The 18590-nt window shown below is 45.3% G+C and overlaps 1 protein-coding gene across 1 annotated transcript; it reads right to left on the bottom strand.

Annotated features, from left to right (window-relative positions):
- Positions 1-1105: 1105 nt before the first annotated feature.
- On the bottom strand, positions 1106-16172 carry LOC137315173 (rhodopsin, G0-coupled-like). The gene is made up of 5 exons (XM_067980053.1): positions 16003-16172; positions 12472-12603; positions 4774-4940; positions 1793-2667; positions 1106-1606 (listed from the first exon to the last, which is right to left on the bottom strand). Exons 1-5 carry the CDS (start codon positions 16170-16172, stop codon positions 1106-1108), a joined length of 1845 nt encoding a protein of 614 aa, XP_067836154.1.
- Between the last annotated feature and the right edge of the window lie 2418 nt (positions 16173-18590).

Raw genomic sequence — 18590 nt, 5'->3', positions numbered from 1 at the left:
TTACCGAATGGTCTCTGGGAAGGGATGTGTTTACCGAATGGTCTCTGGGAAGGGATGTCTTTACCGAATGGTCTCTGGGAAGGGATGTGTTTACCGAATGGTCTCTGGGAAGGGATGTGTTTACCGAATGGTCTCTGGGAAGGGATGTGTTTACCGAATGGTCTCTGGGAAGGGATGTGTTTACCGAATGGTCTCTGGGAAGGGATGTGTTTACCGAATGGTCTCTGGGAAGGGATGTGTTTACCGAATGGTCTCTGGGAAGGGATGTGTTTACCGAATGGTCTCTGGGAAGGAATGTGAATACCGAATGGTCTCTGGGAAGGGATGTGTTTACCGAATGGTCTCTGGGAAGGGATGTGTTTACCGAATGGTCTCTGGGAAGGAATGTGAATACCAAATGGTCTCTGGGAATTTAAGGGTTAACCGGATGATAAACGGGAATGCAATTATTTACTGGATGGTCGCTCGTAATCTAAATGTTTACAGGATGGTCCTTGGGAATGTCCGTTTTTATTATCGGATGGTTTCTGGTCCCTTGAAGTGTTTACCGGATGGTCCCTGGGATTTGAAGTGTTTACCAGATGCTCCCTGAGAATGTTAATGATTACCAGATGGTCCCTGAGAATTTAAGTGAATACCAGATGCTCCCTTGGAATATTAGTGATTATCGTATGGTCACTGGGAATGTAAGTGTTTACTGGATAGTCACTGGGAATGTAAGTTTATTGGATGGTACCTCGGAATATAAGAGTTTATCGGATGATCTCCGGGAATTGACGTGTTTACCGGAAAATCCCTGGGAATATGAGTGTTTATCGCATGCTCACTGTGAATGCAAGTGTTTACCGGATGGTGCGTGGGACGGTTCGTAATTACCGGATGGTCACTGGGAATGTAAGCCTTTACTGGATGATCCCTAGGTGCTTAATGGATGGCCCCTTGGAATGTTACAGTTTATCGGATAGTTCCTGGAAACTGACGTGTTTAACGGAAAATCCCTGGGAATAAAAATGTTTTATCACATGCTCGCTGCAAATGCAAGTGTTTATCGGGTGGTCTGCGGGAATTGTAATATTTGCTGGTTGGTCGCTGGGAATGGATGTGTTTAACGGATCTCCCTGGGAATGTAAGTGTTTAACGGATTCTCCCTGGGAATGTAAGTGTTTAACGGATTCTCCCTGGGAATGTAAGTGTTTAACGGATTCTCCCTGGGAATGTAAGTGTTTACCGGATGATCACTGGGAATGTAAGTGTTTATCAGAGGGCCCAAGGGAATGTAGGTGTTTACTGGATGGTCCCCGGGAATGTCAGTGTTGACTGGATTGTCTCTGGGAATGCAATTATTTACTGCATGATCTCTGAGAATGTAAGTGTCTACCGGACGATCCCTGGGATTGTATGTGTTTACTGGATGAACTCTGGGAATGTAAGTGTTTACTGGACAATCCCTGGGAATGTAAGTGTTTACTGGACAATCCCTGGGAATGTCAGTGTTTACTTGACGATCCCTGGGAATATAAGTGTTTACTAGACGAACTCTGGGAATGTAAGTGTTTGATGGACGAACTCTGGGATTGTACTCGTACTCGTTCCTTCGACATGTCACCTTAGATTGTGCGCAGGCAGATTTTTTTAATGGCCTGGTTTAAATTTGAGACTCCCTCTCTCCAGATCATTGGTCACTCTGGGATGAAACCGGGGTAGAGTGGATTGGACACAATATTAAATAGAGTTGAGTTCTATTCAGAAAAACCTGCGTCTCAACCCGTTATTTAATGAATTTAACAATTACAGTGAAGGGATAATTCACCACATTTTTCAACTGGTCTCTGAATTTAGTCTGGGTCACTGCATAAATAAAAGTGTTTGTGCTACAACTAAGAAGTTGCAGCATAAATCCTGCTTCTTGTACAAATCTAGGAAGAGCTGAAAAAACACCAAGAACATAATGTATACGGTTCCATACAGATTGCATCATAAGCATTGCCCATAACAGGATGAAATTCCCCGAGATAACAAACAGTAAAATGATGGATTTCCTTCGGCTCACCATCTCTGGGTCTCTCGCACTCTCCCCACTGTCGTGGCCCCGGAGTCTCCTGCGGGCTCTGTTTGCCACTAAAATGTTTTTGACGATTAAAGCATTGAGCAGCAGAATCAGAACAAACGGGACAAACGGGGTGAGAATATAATGAAGCAGTTCGATTGCTGTCCACAATTGTGAATCAGTAACTTCGGGCGTAACAGAGCAAAACCACGGGTCATTATCAAGTTTATATTTACGCGTATACATAAAGTACCAGGTGATGTCCTTTAAACAGCTCAGCACAGTCACTGTTCCTAGAACCATAGCCGCCGTTTTCTCGGTACAATGTTTAGTTTTCAGCTTTTGGCAACAAATGGCCACAAATCGATCAAAGGTGAAAGTGACTGTGAACCAGACAGAACAGTCTGTAGCTGCATAAAGCAGGACGGCGTGGATATTACACACGGGAATGTACAATAGAAAAATAAATTGTTCGGAATAAACAATCGGAATCTGCCTGAAAATCAGATCGATGATAACGATCAGTAGATCCGCCGCTGCCATGGACACCAGGTAGCGAGTGACACATTTGGAGAGACCGCACTTTCCCCGAGACAGGATCACAATCGTCACTAAGTTAACTGTAAGGAAGGCAAATTAACAGGGAAATTATCCAATAGTCTGAGAACAAAAAAGCAGTTTGAAGGAGTTCAGAGTGAAATCTGCAACTCATTCCTGACATTCAATAATAGAATCTAATTCCATTACCTTTGGAGCTGACGAGAGGGTTTATTGTTAACATAATCCGTGAACACAATAAATAAATGGGAATAAATACATGATGAAAGTAACAGGTGTAAGATCAATGAGAGATTAAATGACAGCTGCCTACAGCCCAGCAGATAAAAACACCACCCGAGGTCACGGGGACTGAAACACCAGAAATTCTCAGGAATCCTTCGTGTCCCGGGATCAGTCAACATTTGGAGCGGTGCGATTCGCTTCTGTGCCCTGTATTAGGGAAGTGGAAAATGCCACTTGGATTCCTGCTCCTGGTTAGATTATTAATGCGGTTTCATTATATTGAGATCTGAAATGAATGCAACAGTAAACTGCAGAAAATGCAACCTTGACATGCAATAATTACAAGTAATTGTATTTAAAATGCACTCATGTAAATTTTAAGATAATAAATACAAGTGCACTGCAGTTCTAAAGATAACTAGGCGTAAAAAGTGTTTTAAAGATTGATTTGTCTACATTTGTGTTGAAATACACAAATTGCAGCTCAGTGAAAGGAAGATTTTCCAAATAACATCACAATAACATCAGTAAGAATGGGCTGTGACTTCAAATAGTGTGATATCATTGACCATGTAATGTTCCATTAATTGCATTGATTATTGTCGAAATCAGACGAATTATCCAATAGGCAATGTGGTCGGTGATTGATTTTGTAAAGTATCCGAATATAATTGGGAGAGGTTTGTACTGGTACTTTTTTCACCATTGTTTGAAAATCGTGAATGGAAAAATAGACGGGGGGTTGTCAATTTTTTTCCTTATCCTCAGTACTTCAGTTCCCATCAGCTGTGATCGCTTATCCTAAAGTACAGAAGAAGACAATAGAGGGTCACTCTGGGACTCACTGAGAGATTCACTCAATTGTGCCAGACGGGCGTAGGTTTCAACTGTAATTTCAAAACAAAGATGAGAAATAAATATATAGCAATGTAACTGAATGAACATTTTGTGAGAATGTAAATTATACTTGTAATCATATTCTAACCGGCAGAAACCTTGACACTAATAAAGAACTGGAGATGTTAGGAAATGAGACACTGACTGTTCAAAATCATCAACGCATTTGGAAGTGTCAAAAAGGACAAACTGTTTCCTTGTCGGTCACCAGAGGACACAGATTTAAGGTGATCGGTAGAACAGCCAGAGGCGACTTGAGGAAACATTTTTTTTCACCCAGCGAGTTGTAATGATCTGTGATTCACTGCTTGAAAGGATGGCTGAAGGCAATTCAACAGTAACTTTCAAAAGGGTATCAGACAAACAATTAAAGGGAAAAAATACAGCGCTATGGGAAAGAGCAGGGGAATGGTACTATTTGGATAACTCTTTTGAAGAGCCAGCACAGGCACGATGGACAGAATGTCCTCCTCCGGTGATGTGCCTATTATGATACTATGACTGGAATTGAACAATTTGCGGATATTTTCAGACATTTAAAGGCGTGTTTGTGATGTGCCAGGATTTGCTCCTGTGACTCTGTGCAAGTTACCATGGAGAGCAGAAGGTGGAAAGTGTCCAAAACCAACAGCACATTCGTCTGATCTGTTAGAAACGTTCAGTGCAGATAGCAGACTGAAAGTTGTTCAAAAAATAGACTCGTCCAATATCATTGCTGAAGTTTGATACAGAATATTTGAATCTTGGTAACACGGTATCACGTGCAGTATCAATAGCCGACAGAAGCTGGATAGATTGGGAAATGACAAGGAGAGAAACACAGTTAAGCATAATTTTCAGAATTCACAACTGGATATAGAGATTTACCCGCCACACCAATAGCAGCAAAGATATGCCAGTATATTTATCAATCAATATGTTAACAAAGACACAAAAAATTAAAACACAGAATGGCATTAAAAACTGAATGTCCCAAGGTAAACAGCAAGAATAATATTACAGTTAAACATGGTTTATTGAATTAATAACTGGACGTAGAAACTTACGAGGAACACCAGCAGCAGCGAGGAGGGGATAGTAAATCTTCTGTATATCCTCAAATACTTTTATTATCCGAATTTGATGCAAAAAGTATTGAAGATCGAACCGCCAATCCATGATTTTAATTCTGTGAGAGTGGCTGATGGCTTTTTTGCTGAAAGCAATGAACTGACTGTATAAGATGACACGGTGAAGAGAGCTCTTTATTTAAAGCAGGGAGAAATCCCCAAGTCACATAATTAAGCGTCATTGCAACTGACATTAATCACAGTCATTTAACAAACAGACTTGTTGTCAGCATAACACTTTTGTACATTAGAACATAGCTTAACAGATAATCCACATTTTTAAATTGAAGGTAAGCGAATGCGAAATATTTCATCTGCCCATAAAATACCGAGGAGAAAACAGATAGAGCGGAGTTCCTCCTCCTGTATTGAGCTGAAGCGGAGGAACAAATACGAGATAATAACAGAGAAAAGCAAGGAATAACTGCAGAAAAAAGCTGGATCGCAGAACCTGGTTCTCTGTTTTTTTCCATCCCAAGCCATCAGGGTACAAATTTCACGACAAATAACTTTTCCTAAACTAGCAGAATCTTACCAAGCAAGGATCCCGGCGATGGAACGATGAGCTGCTCCCGACTCAGGCCTTAAACCAGAACAAGACAACAACAACGTGTTTCTAAAGAGTGACATTACCCAGCCAAACATATTATGGTGTTTACAGAGGGGATGGAAAAATAAAAGGAGCAAAGGATTGACACCAAGGAATCAAAGGGAAACGTATAAAATATTAACATATGAGATAAATACCCTGGAAACATCTGAACACTCAATGAAACCCATTCGAAACTTTTGCAGTCTCGCAGAATAAAACTGTAAACTTTAACAGTCTCATAGAAACACCCTGTAAATATGTATAAACTCACACAACTATCAGATATAGATAAACACAATCAGAGAAACAACATGTCAGTATTTGCAGAATCACACAACTATCATATAGACAGGGACAAACTCAAAGAAACAATCTGTAAATATGTATAAATTCACGCAGCTAAAATTTAATTGTGAAGTGATGCATTTTGAAAGGGAGAATGAGGCGAGGCAACATAAATTAAGTGGGTGCAGGACTGGAGCGACCAGGGTGTGAACATATAGAAATCTTTATAGGTGGCAAGGCAAGGTTGAGGCCCTAGTCAAAAAGAAGACGGAGGCATATGACATGCACAGGCAGCTGGGATCAAGTGGATACCTTGAAGAGTATAAAGATTGCCGGAGTAGAGTGAAGAGAGAAATCAGGAGGGCAAAAAGGGGACATGAGATTGCTTTGGCAGATAAGGCAAAGGAGAATCCAAAGAGCTTCTACAAATACATAAAGGGCAAAAGAGTAACTAGGGAGAGAGTAGGGCCTCTTAAGGATCAACAAGGCCATCTATGTGCAGAACCACAAGAGATGGGTGAGATCCTAAATAAATATTTCACATCGGTATTTACGGTTGAGAAAGGCATGGATGTTAGGGAACTTGGGGAAATAAATAGTGATGTCTTGAGGAGTGTACATATTACAGAGAGGGAGGTGCTAGAAGTCTTAACGCGCATCAAGGTAGATAAATCTCCGGGACCTGATGAAATGTATCCCAGGACGTTATGGGAGGTTAGGGTGGAAATTACGCTTCCCCTAGCAGAGATATTTGAATAATCGACAGCTACAGGTGAGGTGCCTGAAGATTGGAGGGTAGCAAATGTTGTGCCTTTGTTTAAGAAGGGCGGCAGGGAAAAGCCTGGGGACTCCAGACCGGTGAGCCTGACATCTGTAGTGGGTAAGTTGTTAGAGGGTATTCTGAGAGACAGGATCTACGGGCATTTGGAGAGGCAGGGACTGATTAGGAACAGTCAGCATGGTTTTGTGAGTGGAAAATCATGTCTCACGAATTTGATTGAGTTTTTTGAAGGGGTAACCAAGAAGATAGATGAGGGCTATGCAGTAGACGTGGTCTACATGGACTTTTGCAAAGACTTTGACAAGGTACCGCATGGTAGGTTGTTACATAAGTTTAAATCTCACGGGATCCAAGGTGAGGTAGCCAATTGGATACAAAATTGGATTGACGATAGGAGACAGAGGGTGGTTGTGTGGGGTTGTTTTTCGGACTGGAGGACCATGACCAGCGGTGTGCCTCAGGGATCGGTGCTGGGTCCGCTTTTATTTGTAATTTATATTGGTGATTTGGATGAGAATTTAGGAGGTATGGTTGGTAAGTTTGCCGATGACACCAAGGTTGGTGACATTGTGGACAGTGAAGAAGGTTATCTAGGATTGCAACGGGATGTTGATAAATTGGGCCAGTGGGCCAATGAATGGCAGATGGAGTTTAATTTCGATAAATGTGAGGTTATGCATTTTGGTAGATCGAATCGGGCCATGACCTACTCCGTTAATGGGAGGGCGTTGGAGACAGTTATTGAACAAAGAGATCTAGGAGTACAGGTTCATAGCTCCTTATAAAAACAGAAAAGCAGATTATTACCTGAATGGTGATAGATTGGGAAAAGGGGAGGTGCAACGATACCTGGGTGTCCTTGCACACGATTCGCTGAAAGCGAGCATTCAGGTGCAGCAAGCAGTTAGGAAGTCAAATCGTATGTCGGCCTTCATTGCAAGTGGATTTGACTACAGGACCAGGGATGTCTTACTGCAGTCATACAGGGCCTTGGTGAGACCACATCTGGAGCATTGTGTGCAGTTTTGGTCTCCTTATCTGAGGAAGGATGTCCTTGCCATGGAGGAAGTGCAACGAAGCTTTACCAGACTGATTCCTGGGATGGCAGGATTGACGCGTGAGAGATTGGGTCGACTAAGCCTATATTCACTCGAGTTTAGAAGAATGAGAGGTGATCTCATCGAAACATATAAAATTCTAACAGGACCAGCCAGACTAGATGCAGGGAGATTGATCCCGGATGCTGGGGAGTCCAGAACCAGGGGTCACAGTCTCAGGATATGGAGTATGCCATTTAGAACCGAGATGAGGAGAAATTTCTTCACTCAGTCGGTGGTGAACCTGTGGAATTCTCTACCACAGGAGGCAGTGTAGGCCAATTCATTACATATATTCAAGAAGGAGATAGATATATTTATTAATCCTAAATGGAACAAGGGATATGGGGAAAACGCGGAAAAGGGTACTGAGTTAATTGATCTGCCATGATCATTTTGAATGGCGGCGCAAGCCCGAAGGGCCGAATGGCCTACCCTTGATCCTATTTCCTATGTTTCTATGTTTCTCGCTCATTATCTCTCTTTGTCTATATTTTTCTTTCCCACACACTCTTCCTCTGTCTCTCCATATCGTTCCCTATGTGGTTATCTCTGTCTCTCTCTCTCTCTGTCTCCCCTCTTGTCTTTCTCTCTCTCACTGACTCCCCCTCTTCCCACTCTCTACTCTGTCTCTCGCTCCCTTTCTCGTTATCTCTCGCTATCTATCTCTCTCTCTCTCTCTCTCTCTCGCTCGTTGTCTCTCTATCTGCCTTTCTCTCACTCTCTCTCTTTGTTTTTGTTCATCATTACAGATTTGTTTCCTCTCTCTCTCTCCCTTTCTGCCTCTCTCTGCCTCTCTCTATCTCTCTGCCTCACCCTTTCTCAATCTCTTTCTACAACTCCTTCTCTCTCTCTCTCTGTCTCTCTCACTCCGTCTCTCTCTATGTCCTTGAACTCTGTCTCTCTCTACGTCTCTGACCCTCCATAAGACTCTGTCTCTATCTCTTTCTCTCTCTCTCTCTCTCTCTCCCTCTCTCTGTCTCCCCCTCTCTCTCACTATTTTTCTCACTCTCTGTCTCTGTCACTCTTTGCGTGTGTGCCCTTCTCTCTCTGTCTGTCTTTCCTCTCTCGTTCTCTCCCTGTACGGCCTCTCTCTCACTGTCTGTCTATCTGTCACTCTATCTGTATCTCTCCCTCTCCATCTTTGTATCTGTCTCCAAATCTATCTCTATCTCTGACTCTCTGTCTATATCTCTGTCTCTCTGACTCCATGTGTGCCTGTGTGTTTGTCTTTCCCTTTCTGTATCTTCCTCACCCTCGATCTGCCTCTCTCACCCCCTCTCTGTCTCTCATTATCTCTCTCTCTTTCTCTCTCTGTCTCTATCCCCCTCTCTGTCTCTCTGTCGGGTTTTCTCTTTCCGTCTCTATCTATCTCTCCCTCTCTGTCTCTCTCTCCGTCTCTCTCTCTCTCTTTCGCTCTGTCTCTGTCTCTCTCCCTCCATCTGTCTTTCTCTCTCCCCATCTCGCCCCCTCTCACTCGATCACTCCTGGTCAGCAGTGCCCCCTGGTGGAAAGTGCGGTAGGTGCTAACACCGAGTCTCCTTTCTGAGACACAAGTTCAGGCCCTTGGGGTGAAGGGCCAAGAAGGCATCCTATCTTTGTGGAGGCCGTCCCTCAGCGACAGTCAGTACCTGCAGGGGGTGGGTGGAGGGAGACAGGAAAGTTCAATATTAAGTGAATCACTGATGTTACCAAAGTTATTATTAAATGTGGACGATCAAATTTGGCTGCATTTCATCGGACAGTGAGATCTGGGGGTATATGTGCACAGATCATTGAAGATGACAGGGCAGGTTGAGAAATCGGTTAAGAAATCATACAGGATCCTGCGCTTTATAAATAGAAGCATAGAGTTCAAAAGCAAGGAGGATATGATGAAACTTTATAAAACACTGGTTCGGCCACAACTGGAGGATTGTCTTCAGTTCTGGCCATCGCACTTTAGGAAATATGTGACGGCCTTAGAGAGGGTACAGAAGAGATTTGCTAGAGTGATTCCAGGGATGACGGATTCGGATACATGCATAGAATGGAGAAACTGGGGTTGTTCTCCTCAGAGTAGAGAATATTGAGAGGAGATTTGATAGAGGTGTTCAAAATCATGAAGGGTCTGAACAGATTAGATAGAGATTAACTTGCCATTGGCGCGCGGGGGTGGGGGGGGGGGTCATGAACCAGGGGACATAGATTGAAGGTGATTGTCAAAAAAAAATAAGGACGACATGAGAAAAAACTTTTTTACACAGTGAGTGGTGGTGAACAGGAATGATCACCCTCCTGAGGGGGTGGTGGAGGCAGATTCAATCGTGGCCTTCAAAAGGGAATTAGATAAGTACTTGAATGGAAAAAAGAACGGGGCTATGGGGATAGAGCGGGGGAGCTGGATTGCTCTTGCAGAGAGCTGGCACGGACTCGACGGGCCGACGAGTTTCCTTCCGCGCTGTAACCATTCTAAGAATCTATGATTCCAACAGTCCTCTGGGGTGAGCGAGAATGTTTTAGGCAAAGGTACCATCTTCTGGTAGCAGGGAGTTTTACGCCTCACCGTTCGTTGAATCTTTTAGCGCAGGTGGAGGCCATTCAGCCCATCACGGCGATGTCGGCTCTCCAATTCGTCCCACTCCCCTGCTCTTTCACAATAGCCCTGCAAGTTTTTGCCCTTCCAGTATTGATCCAATTCCCTTTTTGAAAGTCACAATTGAATCTGCTTCCTCCACCCTTTCGTACAGTGCATTCCAGATCATAACAGCTCGCTGCGGAAACGGAATTTCTCCCCATCATCCCTCTCTGGTTCTTTGACCAATTATCTTTAATCTGTTTCCTCTGCTCACCGACCATCCTGCCAGTGGAAACAATATCTTCTTCAAAACTCCTCGTAAAAATCAACTCCGGCCGAGGAACAGGTTGGTGCGTGTTCGGGACCAGATGTCAGAAGGAGGATTCGAACCTGCACCTCGAAGAGAGATTGCGACCTGAGCGCAGCGCCTCAGACCGCTCAGCCGTCCTGACTCCAAACCACTTGCGCTGCTGACACTGGTTTTTCCGCAGTGGGCCAATGACAATTTCATTCTGTTTCTCGGTAAATCTTGGTGGGAGACCGAGTGACCAGGGTCCAAGCTTCCCGGATTTTCTTGTGCCTGATCTCGGTGTATGTGGAGGTTTGGTCGCGCCATGATATATTTTTATCCTGGGGAGGAGCAGTAACGCGCGGGCTCAGACTGGATTCGATGCTTTCCGTCGGCAGCGGGTGATGACATCAGCGAGGCCGGACAGGCGGTCTGAATATTGCACCAATCGCGGCCTCACTCACTCCGGGAGCTGGGGAACAGCGAGAAACTGATGGGTTTGTTGCTGCATTCGAAATGCGGCTTGGAACTGTTGTTATTTACGGAGGCAGCGCTGCGGGATCCTTTCATGATCGCTCAGAAATCCACAGAATCCTGTGGGAATGTGAATAAAATTAAGAGAGCGACATTCATTGTGGAAACAGGGAAAGAGTCTGGTGTCGCTCACTGCAGAAATATCCATGTCACATTGAGCCAGCTCTCCTGTAACCAGTAAATCCTCCCTTCGGACCTTGTCTGTCAAGAAGAATTCTGATTTGCGTGAAGCCAATCTCGGTTGTTTACAGCAAAATACTGCGGTTTCTGCAAATCTAAAATTAAAGTGAAAATTCGTCAAGACTTTTGACGAAAGTTCTTCGATCTGAAACGTTAACTCAGTTTCTTTCTCCAAAGATTCCACCTCACTTCCTGAGCTTTTCTTTATAAAGGAAGCCTCAAAACAAGGCGAGGAAGAGTGCAGAGAGTAAATCAATAAGTATTTAATTCATCGGTTAGTGTTCCACTGTCAGATCAACAGTGAAACTTGGAAGTGTAGTAAACAGTGAGGAGGAAAGTGATAAACTTCAAGAGGATATAGACAGGCTGGTGGAATAGTAGGACACGTGGCAGATGATATTTAACTCAAAAAAATGCGAAGTCATGCTTTTCGGTTGAAGAACGAGGAGAGGCAATATAAACTAGAGGGCACAATTCTAAAAGCGGCACAGGAACAGAGAGATCTGGGGGTTTATGTGCACAAATCATTGAAGGGGGCAGGGAGGATAAGAAAGCGGTTTAAACAGCACACGGATTCCTGGGCTGTATAAATAGAGGCATAGATTACAAAAGTAAGGAAGTCATGAAGAAACTTTATTAAACGCTGTTTCGGCCACAACTGGAGTATTGTGTCAAGTTCTGGGCATCGTACTTTAGGAAGATTGTGAAGGCGTTAGAGAGGGTGCAGAAGAGATTTACTAGAATGATTCCAGGGATGAGGGACGTTAGGTATGTGGATAGACTGGAGAAGCTGGGGTTGTTCTCCTTGGAACATTGGCGGATGCGAAGAGATTTGATAGAGGTATTCAAAATCATGAAAGGGCTAGACAGAGTAGATAGAGAGAAACTGTTCCCATTGGCAGAAGGATCAATAACCAGAGGACACAGATTTAAGGTGATTGGCAAAAGAACAAAAGGTGACATGAGAATAAACGTTTTTCAGCGGCCAGTGGTGAGGACCTGGAATACGCTGCCCGAGGGATTGTTGGAGGCAGATTCAATCATGGTCATCAAAAGGGAATTGGAAAGTACTTGAAAGGAAACAAATTGCAGGGCTACGGGGATAGGGCGGCGGAGCGGTTTTAATGTGGAAATGAGAGAATCTGACCACTGCACCCAGGAGTCAGGAGTCTCAGGCGTCTGCGTATCAGGCCGCGTGGAGCCGTGGGTTTGAATCCCAGTCCTGACGTTCAGTCCTTTACAAAGACGGAACAATTGTTGGTGCATTTGGCTGGAGGTGATTTTTCAGTCTTGTTATTATGTTCCTTCCAGAAAACCTACCCGACCTGCATCCGAATCCTCACCACCATGGAACCTGCTGCAATTTTACTGCTTTCAAGCCGACCAACGCTGCTTTTCCTAATTGTTCCTTTGAAGTTCAGGTCACTTTCGCCCCAGACAAGCTGGCTTTTACTGTCAGAACACGAAATACGTGTTCAGAGAATGAAAGCACCAAGTGCGGGTAGGCATGAACATGGAATGGACAGTGAGGGGAAATACTATCACAAGCTGCTGGTGCAACTGTTTCCATTTCCAAAATACACCTACCTGATCAACGCATCTCCTTGGAAAGGTGCAAGGCAACCCCGGCCTCTCAGGCCTCATTTGAAGCAAGTGACACTCACATTTTTTGCCAGTTTCACCTGCCACCTCCTTCTGCTTCTGTCTATTATTTTAATCCATCTTCCTCTGTTCCTCCAGATGCCGGGGGAATTAGATGTTCGAAGCAAATGCAGCGACGGAAAATAAAACGCTTTCCAGGAAAGCAGGGAGAGGTGAAGAAATATATTGGTCATTGAGAGACGATGGATTTTGCACATGCCAGGATAAATTGACACACAGATCTCATCTCCCTGCCACTTTGAGCTGCTGAATATCTGAATGCTCAAGAGATATTCTCACTGCCCTAGGCCAATTATCCCGAGTCGCCCTGTCCCTCCAATCCTGCACACGGTGCTTAGCTTTTAAACTGTCCATCATCCATGTGCTCGCTCAACTACATTGGCTCCCGGTCCGTCAATGCTCGATTTTAAAATTCTCATCCTTGTGTTCAGATCCCTCCGCGGCCTTGCCTTTCCCAATCGCTGTAACCACCCTGAGCCCGACAACCCTCCGAGATCACGGCGTTCCTCAAATTATGGCCTCCTGTGAACCCCTGATTTTAATCGCTCCACCATTGGCTGCCTTGCCTTCATCTGCCTGGGCCCAAATCTCTGGAATACCCGAATTAGACCCCTCCGCCTCTATCTCTTGAAAGGAGATGGTAAGTGCTCAAAACCATGAAGGGTTTAGATGAAGTAAATAAAGAGAAACTGTTTCCATTAGCGGAAGGGTCGAGAACCAGAGGGAACAGGTTTAAGGTGATTGGCAAAAGAACCAAAGGCGACATGAAGAAAAACATTTTTACACAGCGAGTAGTTATGATCTGGAATGCGATGCCTGAAAGGGCGGTGGAAGCAAATTCAATCGTGGCTTTCAAAAATGAATTGGACAAATACTCTAAGGGAAAAAAATAGTCAGGTTACAAGGAAAGAGAAGGGGAATGGGAGTAAATGGATTGCTCTTACAAAGAGAAGGCTCGGGCACGATGGGCCGAATGGCCTCCTTCTGTGCTGTAACCATTCTGTGAGTCTATGATTCGATATCTATAATCGACAACAACTTGCATTTATATACCACATTTAAAATATCAAAACTTCCCAAGTCCCATGAAAGGAACATTATCAAACACAGTTTGACACTGAGCCACATCAGGAGGCATTAGGACAGTTAACTAAAAGCTTGGTCAAAGAGGTCGATTTTAAGGAACGTCTTGAAGGAGGAGACAGAGGTAGAGCGGCGGAGAGGATTAGGGAGGGAATTCAAGAGGTTACTTCCTAGGCAGATGAAGGCACGGCCGCCAATGGTGGAACGATGAAAATCGGAAATGCACAAGAGGCAAGAATTGGAGGAGTGCAGAGACCTCGGGCGGGGGCGGGAGGGGGTGGATGTTGTAGGGCTGGAGGAGGATACAGAGACAGGGAGCGACGAGGCCCTGGAAGGATTTTAACACGAAGATGGAAATTTTAAATTCGAGGTGTTGCTGGACCATTATTCAATGTGCTTCATACTTCTACACATTAAGACATCTGGCACCTGTCAATCCATTCCAGTCCAAACCATCAATGTCTTCCTGAACTCATTTAAATTTTCGTTACTGGCTGTCAAATCTCCTAATTTTGTGTCATCAGCAAATGTTCCGATTGTGATGGCGATTGCAAATCCGAACAGTCGATATATACGGAGTGGGGATCTGGGCCCAGCACTGACCCCGAGGATAATCACTTCCACCCCTCCTCCATTGGAACATAGTTACAAGGGAACATAGGAACAAAGGGACAAAGGAACAAGAGTAGACCATTCAACTCCTCGAGCCTGTTTCGATCAAATATATCATGGCTGATCTGAATCTTAACTCCATCTACCCGCATTGGTTCCATAACTCATAATACCCGTGCCTAACAGAAGTCCATAAATCACAGTTTTGGAATTTTCAATGGATCCCCAGCCTCAACAGCTTTTGGGGGCGAGAGTTCCAGATTTACACTGCCCTTTGTTTGAAGAAGTTCTATCTGACTTCACCCTAATTTTAATGTTATTCCCGTTGTTCTGCACTCTCAAACCAGAGGAAACAATTCCTCTCTATCATCTGAAACGCTTCAATTAGATCTTCCATTAGAATTAGAAGCTTCGATTCTCAAGGGAATGACAGCAATTTAAATAAATTCTAGGATCTACTCATTTTTGGTCCAAAATGGATGATCTCATATTTAACTGGTTTGAAGTCCATCTGCCACGGTTTTGCCCACTCCCTGAATCTACAAATATCTCTTTGTAATGTTCTGCTCCCGTGTACACGACTTGCTATGGCATCAATCCTTGTGTCATTTGCAAACTTGGATAAATGGCTCTCTATTGTGTTATCCATGTCAATAATAAATAGACTGAAAAGTTGATGCCCCAGCGCAGATCCTTGTGGGTTCAGGTGTTGGGGAAGAGGATCAGGGTGTGGGGAACTGCTTCAAGGGTGGGAAGTGGATGGTAGGGATTCAGAGGGTGGGAAAGTGGTTCAAGGGTTTGGGAAGGGATTCGGGATTAATGGGCTCGGGAAGGGGTTTATTGGGTCGGAAGGTGTTCAGGGGGAGGAGAAGTGGTCGAGAGTATTGGAAATGGTTTAGCGGGTGGGGCAGGGTATCAGTGGGAGGGAAGGCGTTCAGGGAGTGGGAAGGTGTTCAGGGAGTGGGAAGAGGTTCAGGGGATGGTGAGGAGTTGGGGAAGATGTTGGAATCATACCAGCGGGTTAAAAGGGGTTCAGGGGATGGGAAGGGGTTTAGGGGAGGAGAAGCGGTTGAGTGTATCAAGAATTCGTTCATGGGGTTGAAAAGGGGTTCAGGGAATGGGAAGGGGCTCATTGTGAGTATAAGGAATTCAAAGTGTGGGAAGAGCTTCAGGGGTTGGGAAGCTGTTAAGGGAAATCGTTCAGTGTTTGGGGAAGGGCTTGAGGGAGTGGGAAGGAGTTTATGGGGTGGGCAATGTGTTCAGGTGGTTGGAAGGAGCCGAAGAGCGATCCTGGTTGCCTCCCGGGGTTTGAATCCCAACTCCAGTTCCTTTCGGTGCCTGTCCACGTTGGAGGGCGGCGGTTTTGCGGATTTCAGGAGCTGGTTGGACGGATGCGGAGATGACGACCCCGCCTTCCCATAATGCAGCGCGGCCGAGACAAGCCCCGATCGAACCACAGCTCTGGCCGCGTTGCACTCTGGGAGATGGCTTCACCTGACCAGGTGAATCCTCAACCGGTCACTCGGGTGCGGGGCAGCAGGCGGAGCCCAGCTGGGCCCGGCTGCGGACATGTTGAGCTGGCATCGACGTGACGAGGTCACTTCTGGGTATGGACAAAATGTCGGATGCGGAGCGGGCTGGTCAGCAGCGTTGCAGTCGACCATGTGAGTCGTCAGTGTCTTACGCGGTGAGGTCACTTCCTGTGAGACGCACCGATGCCAGAGCCCCTGCCCCCTCCTCCAGTCTGCAAACCTCCATTGTGCTCAATGTCTGGGGGTCGCTTTGCTTCTCTCACAGGAGGGGATTAAGAAGAATGTTAAAGAGCTTAAAAAGGGTTTAAAAGGGGACTAATGTTATAAACGGGTTAAAAAGAGGGTTGAAACGCGTTGAATAAGTTACTGGTTGAAAGGGTAGGAAAGTGGTCAAAATGAGTTAAACGGGGGTGAAAGTTTAAAAGGGGGTTGGTGGTAAAATTTTGGTTTAAGAGGTGAAAAGTTTTAAAAACGATCGTAATAAGCGGTGTATGAGGTTAAATAGTTAAAAGGAGGTTAGTGAGGTTTTAAACGGGTTTAAAAAGGTTTCCGGAGAGAGACTAAGCTTGGTGAGAAAGAGATGGGTTTCAAAAGGAACCACAGTGGGAGAGTTTGGAGAAAGACAATCTCTCCAAAAAATGGGTTTAAAAAGGGGGCAAAATGGCTTCAATAGTTGGGTTTAAAAATGAGGTTTAAAAGGGATTAAAAGGGGTTTAATGACGTTTCAAATGACAATTTGAAGTGGATTTAAAAAGGGGAATAAAATTGGTATAAAAAGGAGGTAATAAAAGGAGGTTTAAAAATAGGGTTCACGGGGGCCTGTTGAACCGGGTCTTATTTGCGATTCTAGATTAATTCTTGACCAATGTGCGATGCTCTTTTTCTCTCGTACTTTGTTTGAGTTTGTGTCACAGCTTTTCTCTGTTTCTGTTTAATTCTCTCCCCCTCTCTCTCTGCGACACTATCTCCAATCTGTCCCGCTCTATTTCTCACCACTTCTTTCACTGTGTGTCTCTCTCTCTCCCTCTGACTTTGGTTCGCTCTTTCCCCTCACTCTTTGCCGAGTTGGGACTGTCCTCGCCTGGTCCATTCCCATCTATCCAGTCGAGTCAGAGAATCACCCGCGACGGCTTCTCTTCCTGCTCCTCCATCTTTACCTCTGGAAAACCCAATGATCTCTCCTTGGCCCCCGCCTATTTCTCCTCTACATGCTGCGCCTCGCCGACATCATCCGAAAACACAACGTCAGGTTCCAGACGGCCTGTGGCGATCCAGCGCTCGTGGGGATGTCGCTTTTTGATCCTTCGATGTCGGCTGTTCCTCTCATTGTGAAGTAGACTTCACCCAGCGCTGGATTGTTCACACTCGAATATTGAACGGGAGCTCGGATTAGACCGTCGTGAGACAGCTTAGTTTCACACCACTGATGATGTGTTGTTGCAATCGTAATCCTGCTCAGTCCGGGAGGAACCAGTTCAGGCTGCTGACAAGACCCAGCTCCACATCCCCACCATCTCTCCCATCCCCTCCACTGCCTCTGCTTTTTCACGCTGCTTCTCCGTCATCCAGTATTAGTTGAACAGAAATTTCCTCCCATTAAACTTTGGGAATACTGAAGCCCTTGTCTTCTGTCCCTGCCAGTAACTCCATTCCCTAGACACTGACGCCATCCCTCTCCCTGGCTAATGTGTGTGGCTGAACCACACCGTTCACAACCTTCGCGCCCAGTTTGAATCTGAGATGAACTTCTGACCCCATATCCTCTCAATCACCAAGACCGCCGACTTCCGCCTCTGTAACATCGCCGGTCTCCACCCATTGCCTCAGCTCATCCGCTGCTGAAACTCTCATCCATGCCTTTGTTACCTCCAGAATCAACTACTTCAATGCCCTCCCGGCCGGCCTCCAACCTTGTACCCTCTGCAAACTTGAGCTCATCCAAAACTCTACTGTCCAAATTCTCACTCGAATCAAGTCCCGTTCTCCAACCGCCCCTCTGTGTTCGCTGACCGACATTGGCTCCCAGTCCAGCAACGCCTCGATTTTAAAATTTTCATCCTTGTCTTCAAACCTATTTGCAGCCTCGCCCCACCTTATCTCTGTAACCTCCACCAGCCCGACAACCCTTCGAGATCTCTGCGCCCCTCCAATTCTGGCCTCTTGCCTTTCACCGCTTTTCATCCCCTCACCGCTTTTCATCCCCCCACCACTGGCGGCCATGCCTTCAGCTGCCGAACCTCTGAAGTGCCCTCGCAAAACCTGTCTGCCTCTCACCCTTTCTTTCCCCCTTTAAAACGCTCCTTAATGCCTACCTCTTTACCGATGCTTTTGGTCACTTGTCCTCATATTTACTTAGGCGGCTCGGTGTCAAACTTTGTTAGATAATCGCTCCTGTGAAACGACCTGGGACGTTTTACTACGTTAAAGGCGCTGCATAAATGGGAGTTATTGTTGTTAATATTCACCTGTGTCTCTGTCAGGTTCTTAATATCCCTGGCATCAGTGGGAGTGTTTTACAGTTCACAGGGTGTCTCTGGCCGTGGGCCATGA

The sequence above is a fragment of the Heptranchias perlo genome, unplaced genomic scaffold, assembly GCF_035084215.1.
Source record: "Heptranchias perlo isolate sHepPer1 unplaced genomic scaffold, sHepPer1.hap1 HAP1_SCAFFOLD_54, whole genome shotgun sequence".
Lineage (NCBI taxonomy): Eukaryota > Metazoa > Chordata > Chondrichthyes > Hexanchiformes > Hexanchidae > Heptranchias > Heptranchias perlo.
Note: the sequence above shows the minus strand (reverse complement) of the source record. Positions and strands in the feature narration are given on the sequence as shown.

Bases quoted from the DNA above. Each gene is read 5' to 3' on its own strand.
- LOC137315173 (XM_067980053.1), bottom strand. From the start codon at position 16,172: ATGGTCGACTGCAACGCTGCTGACCAGCCCGCTCCGCATCCGACATTT. The intron at 12,604-16,002 runs GTGAAGCCATCT...GTGTTCTGACAG, and splicing joins TTGAGGATTCACCTGGTCAG to TAAAAGCCAGCTTGTCTGGG. The intron at 1,607-1,792 runs GTAATTGTTAAA...GCACAATCTAAG, and splicing joins TGGTGAATTATCCCTTCACT to GTGACATGTCGAAGGAACGA.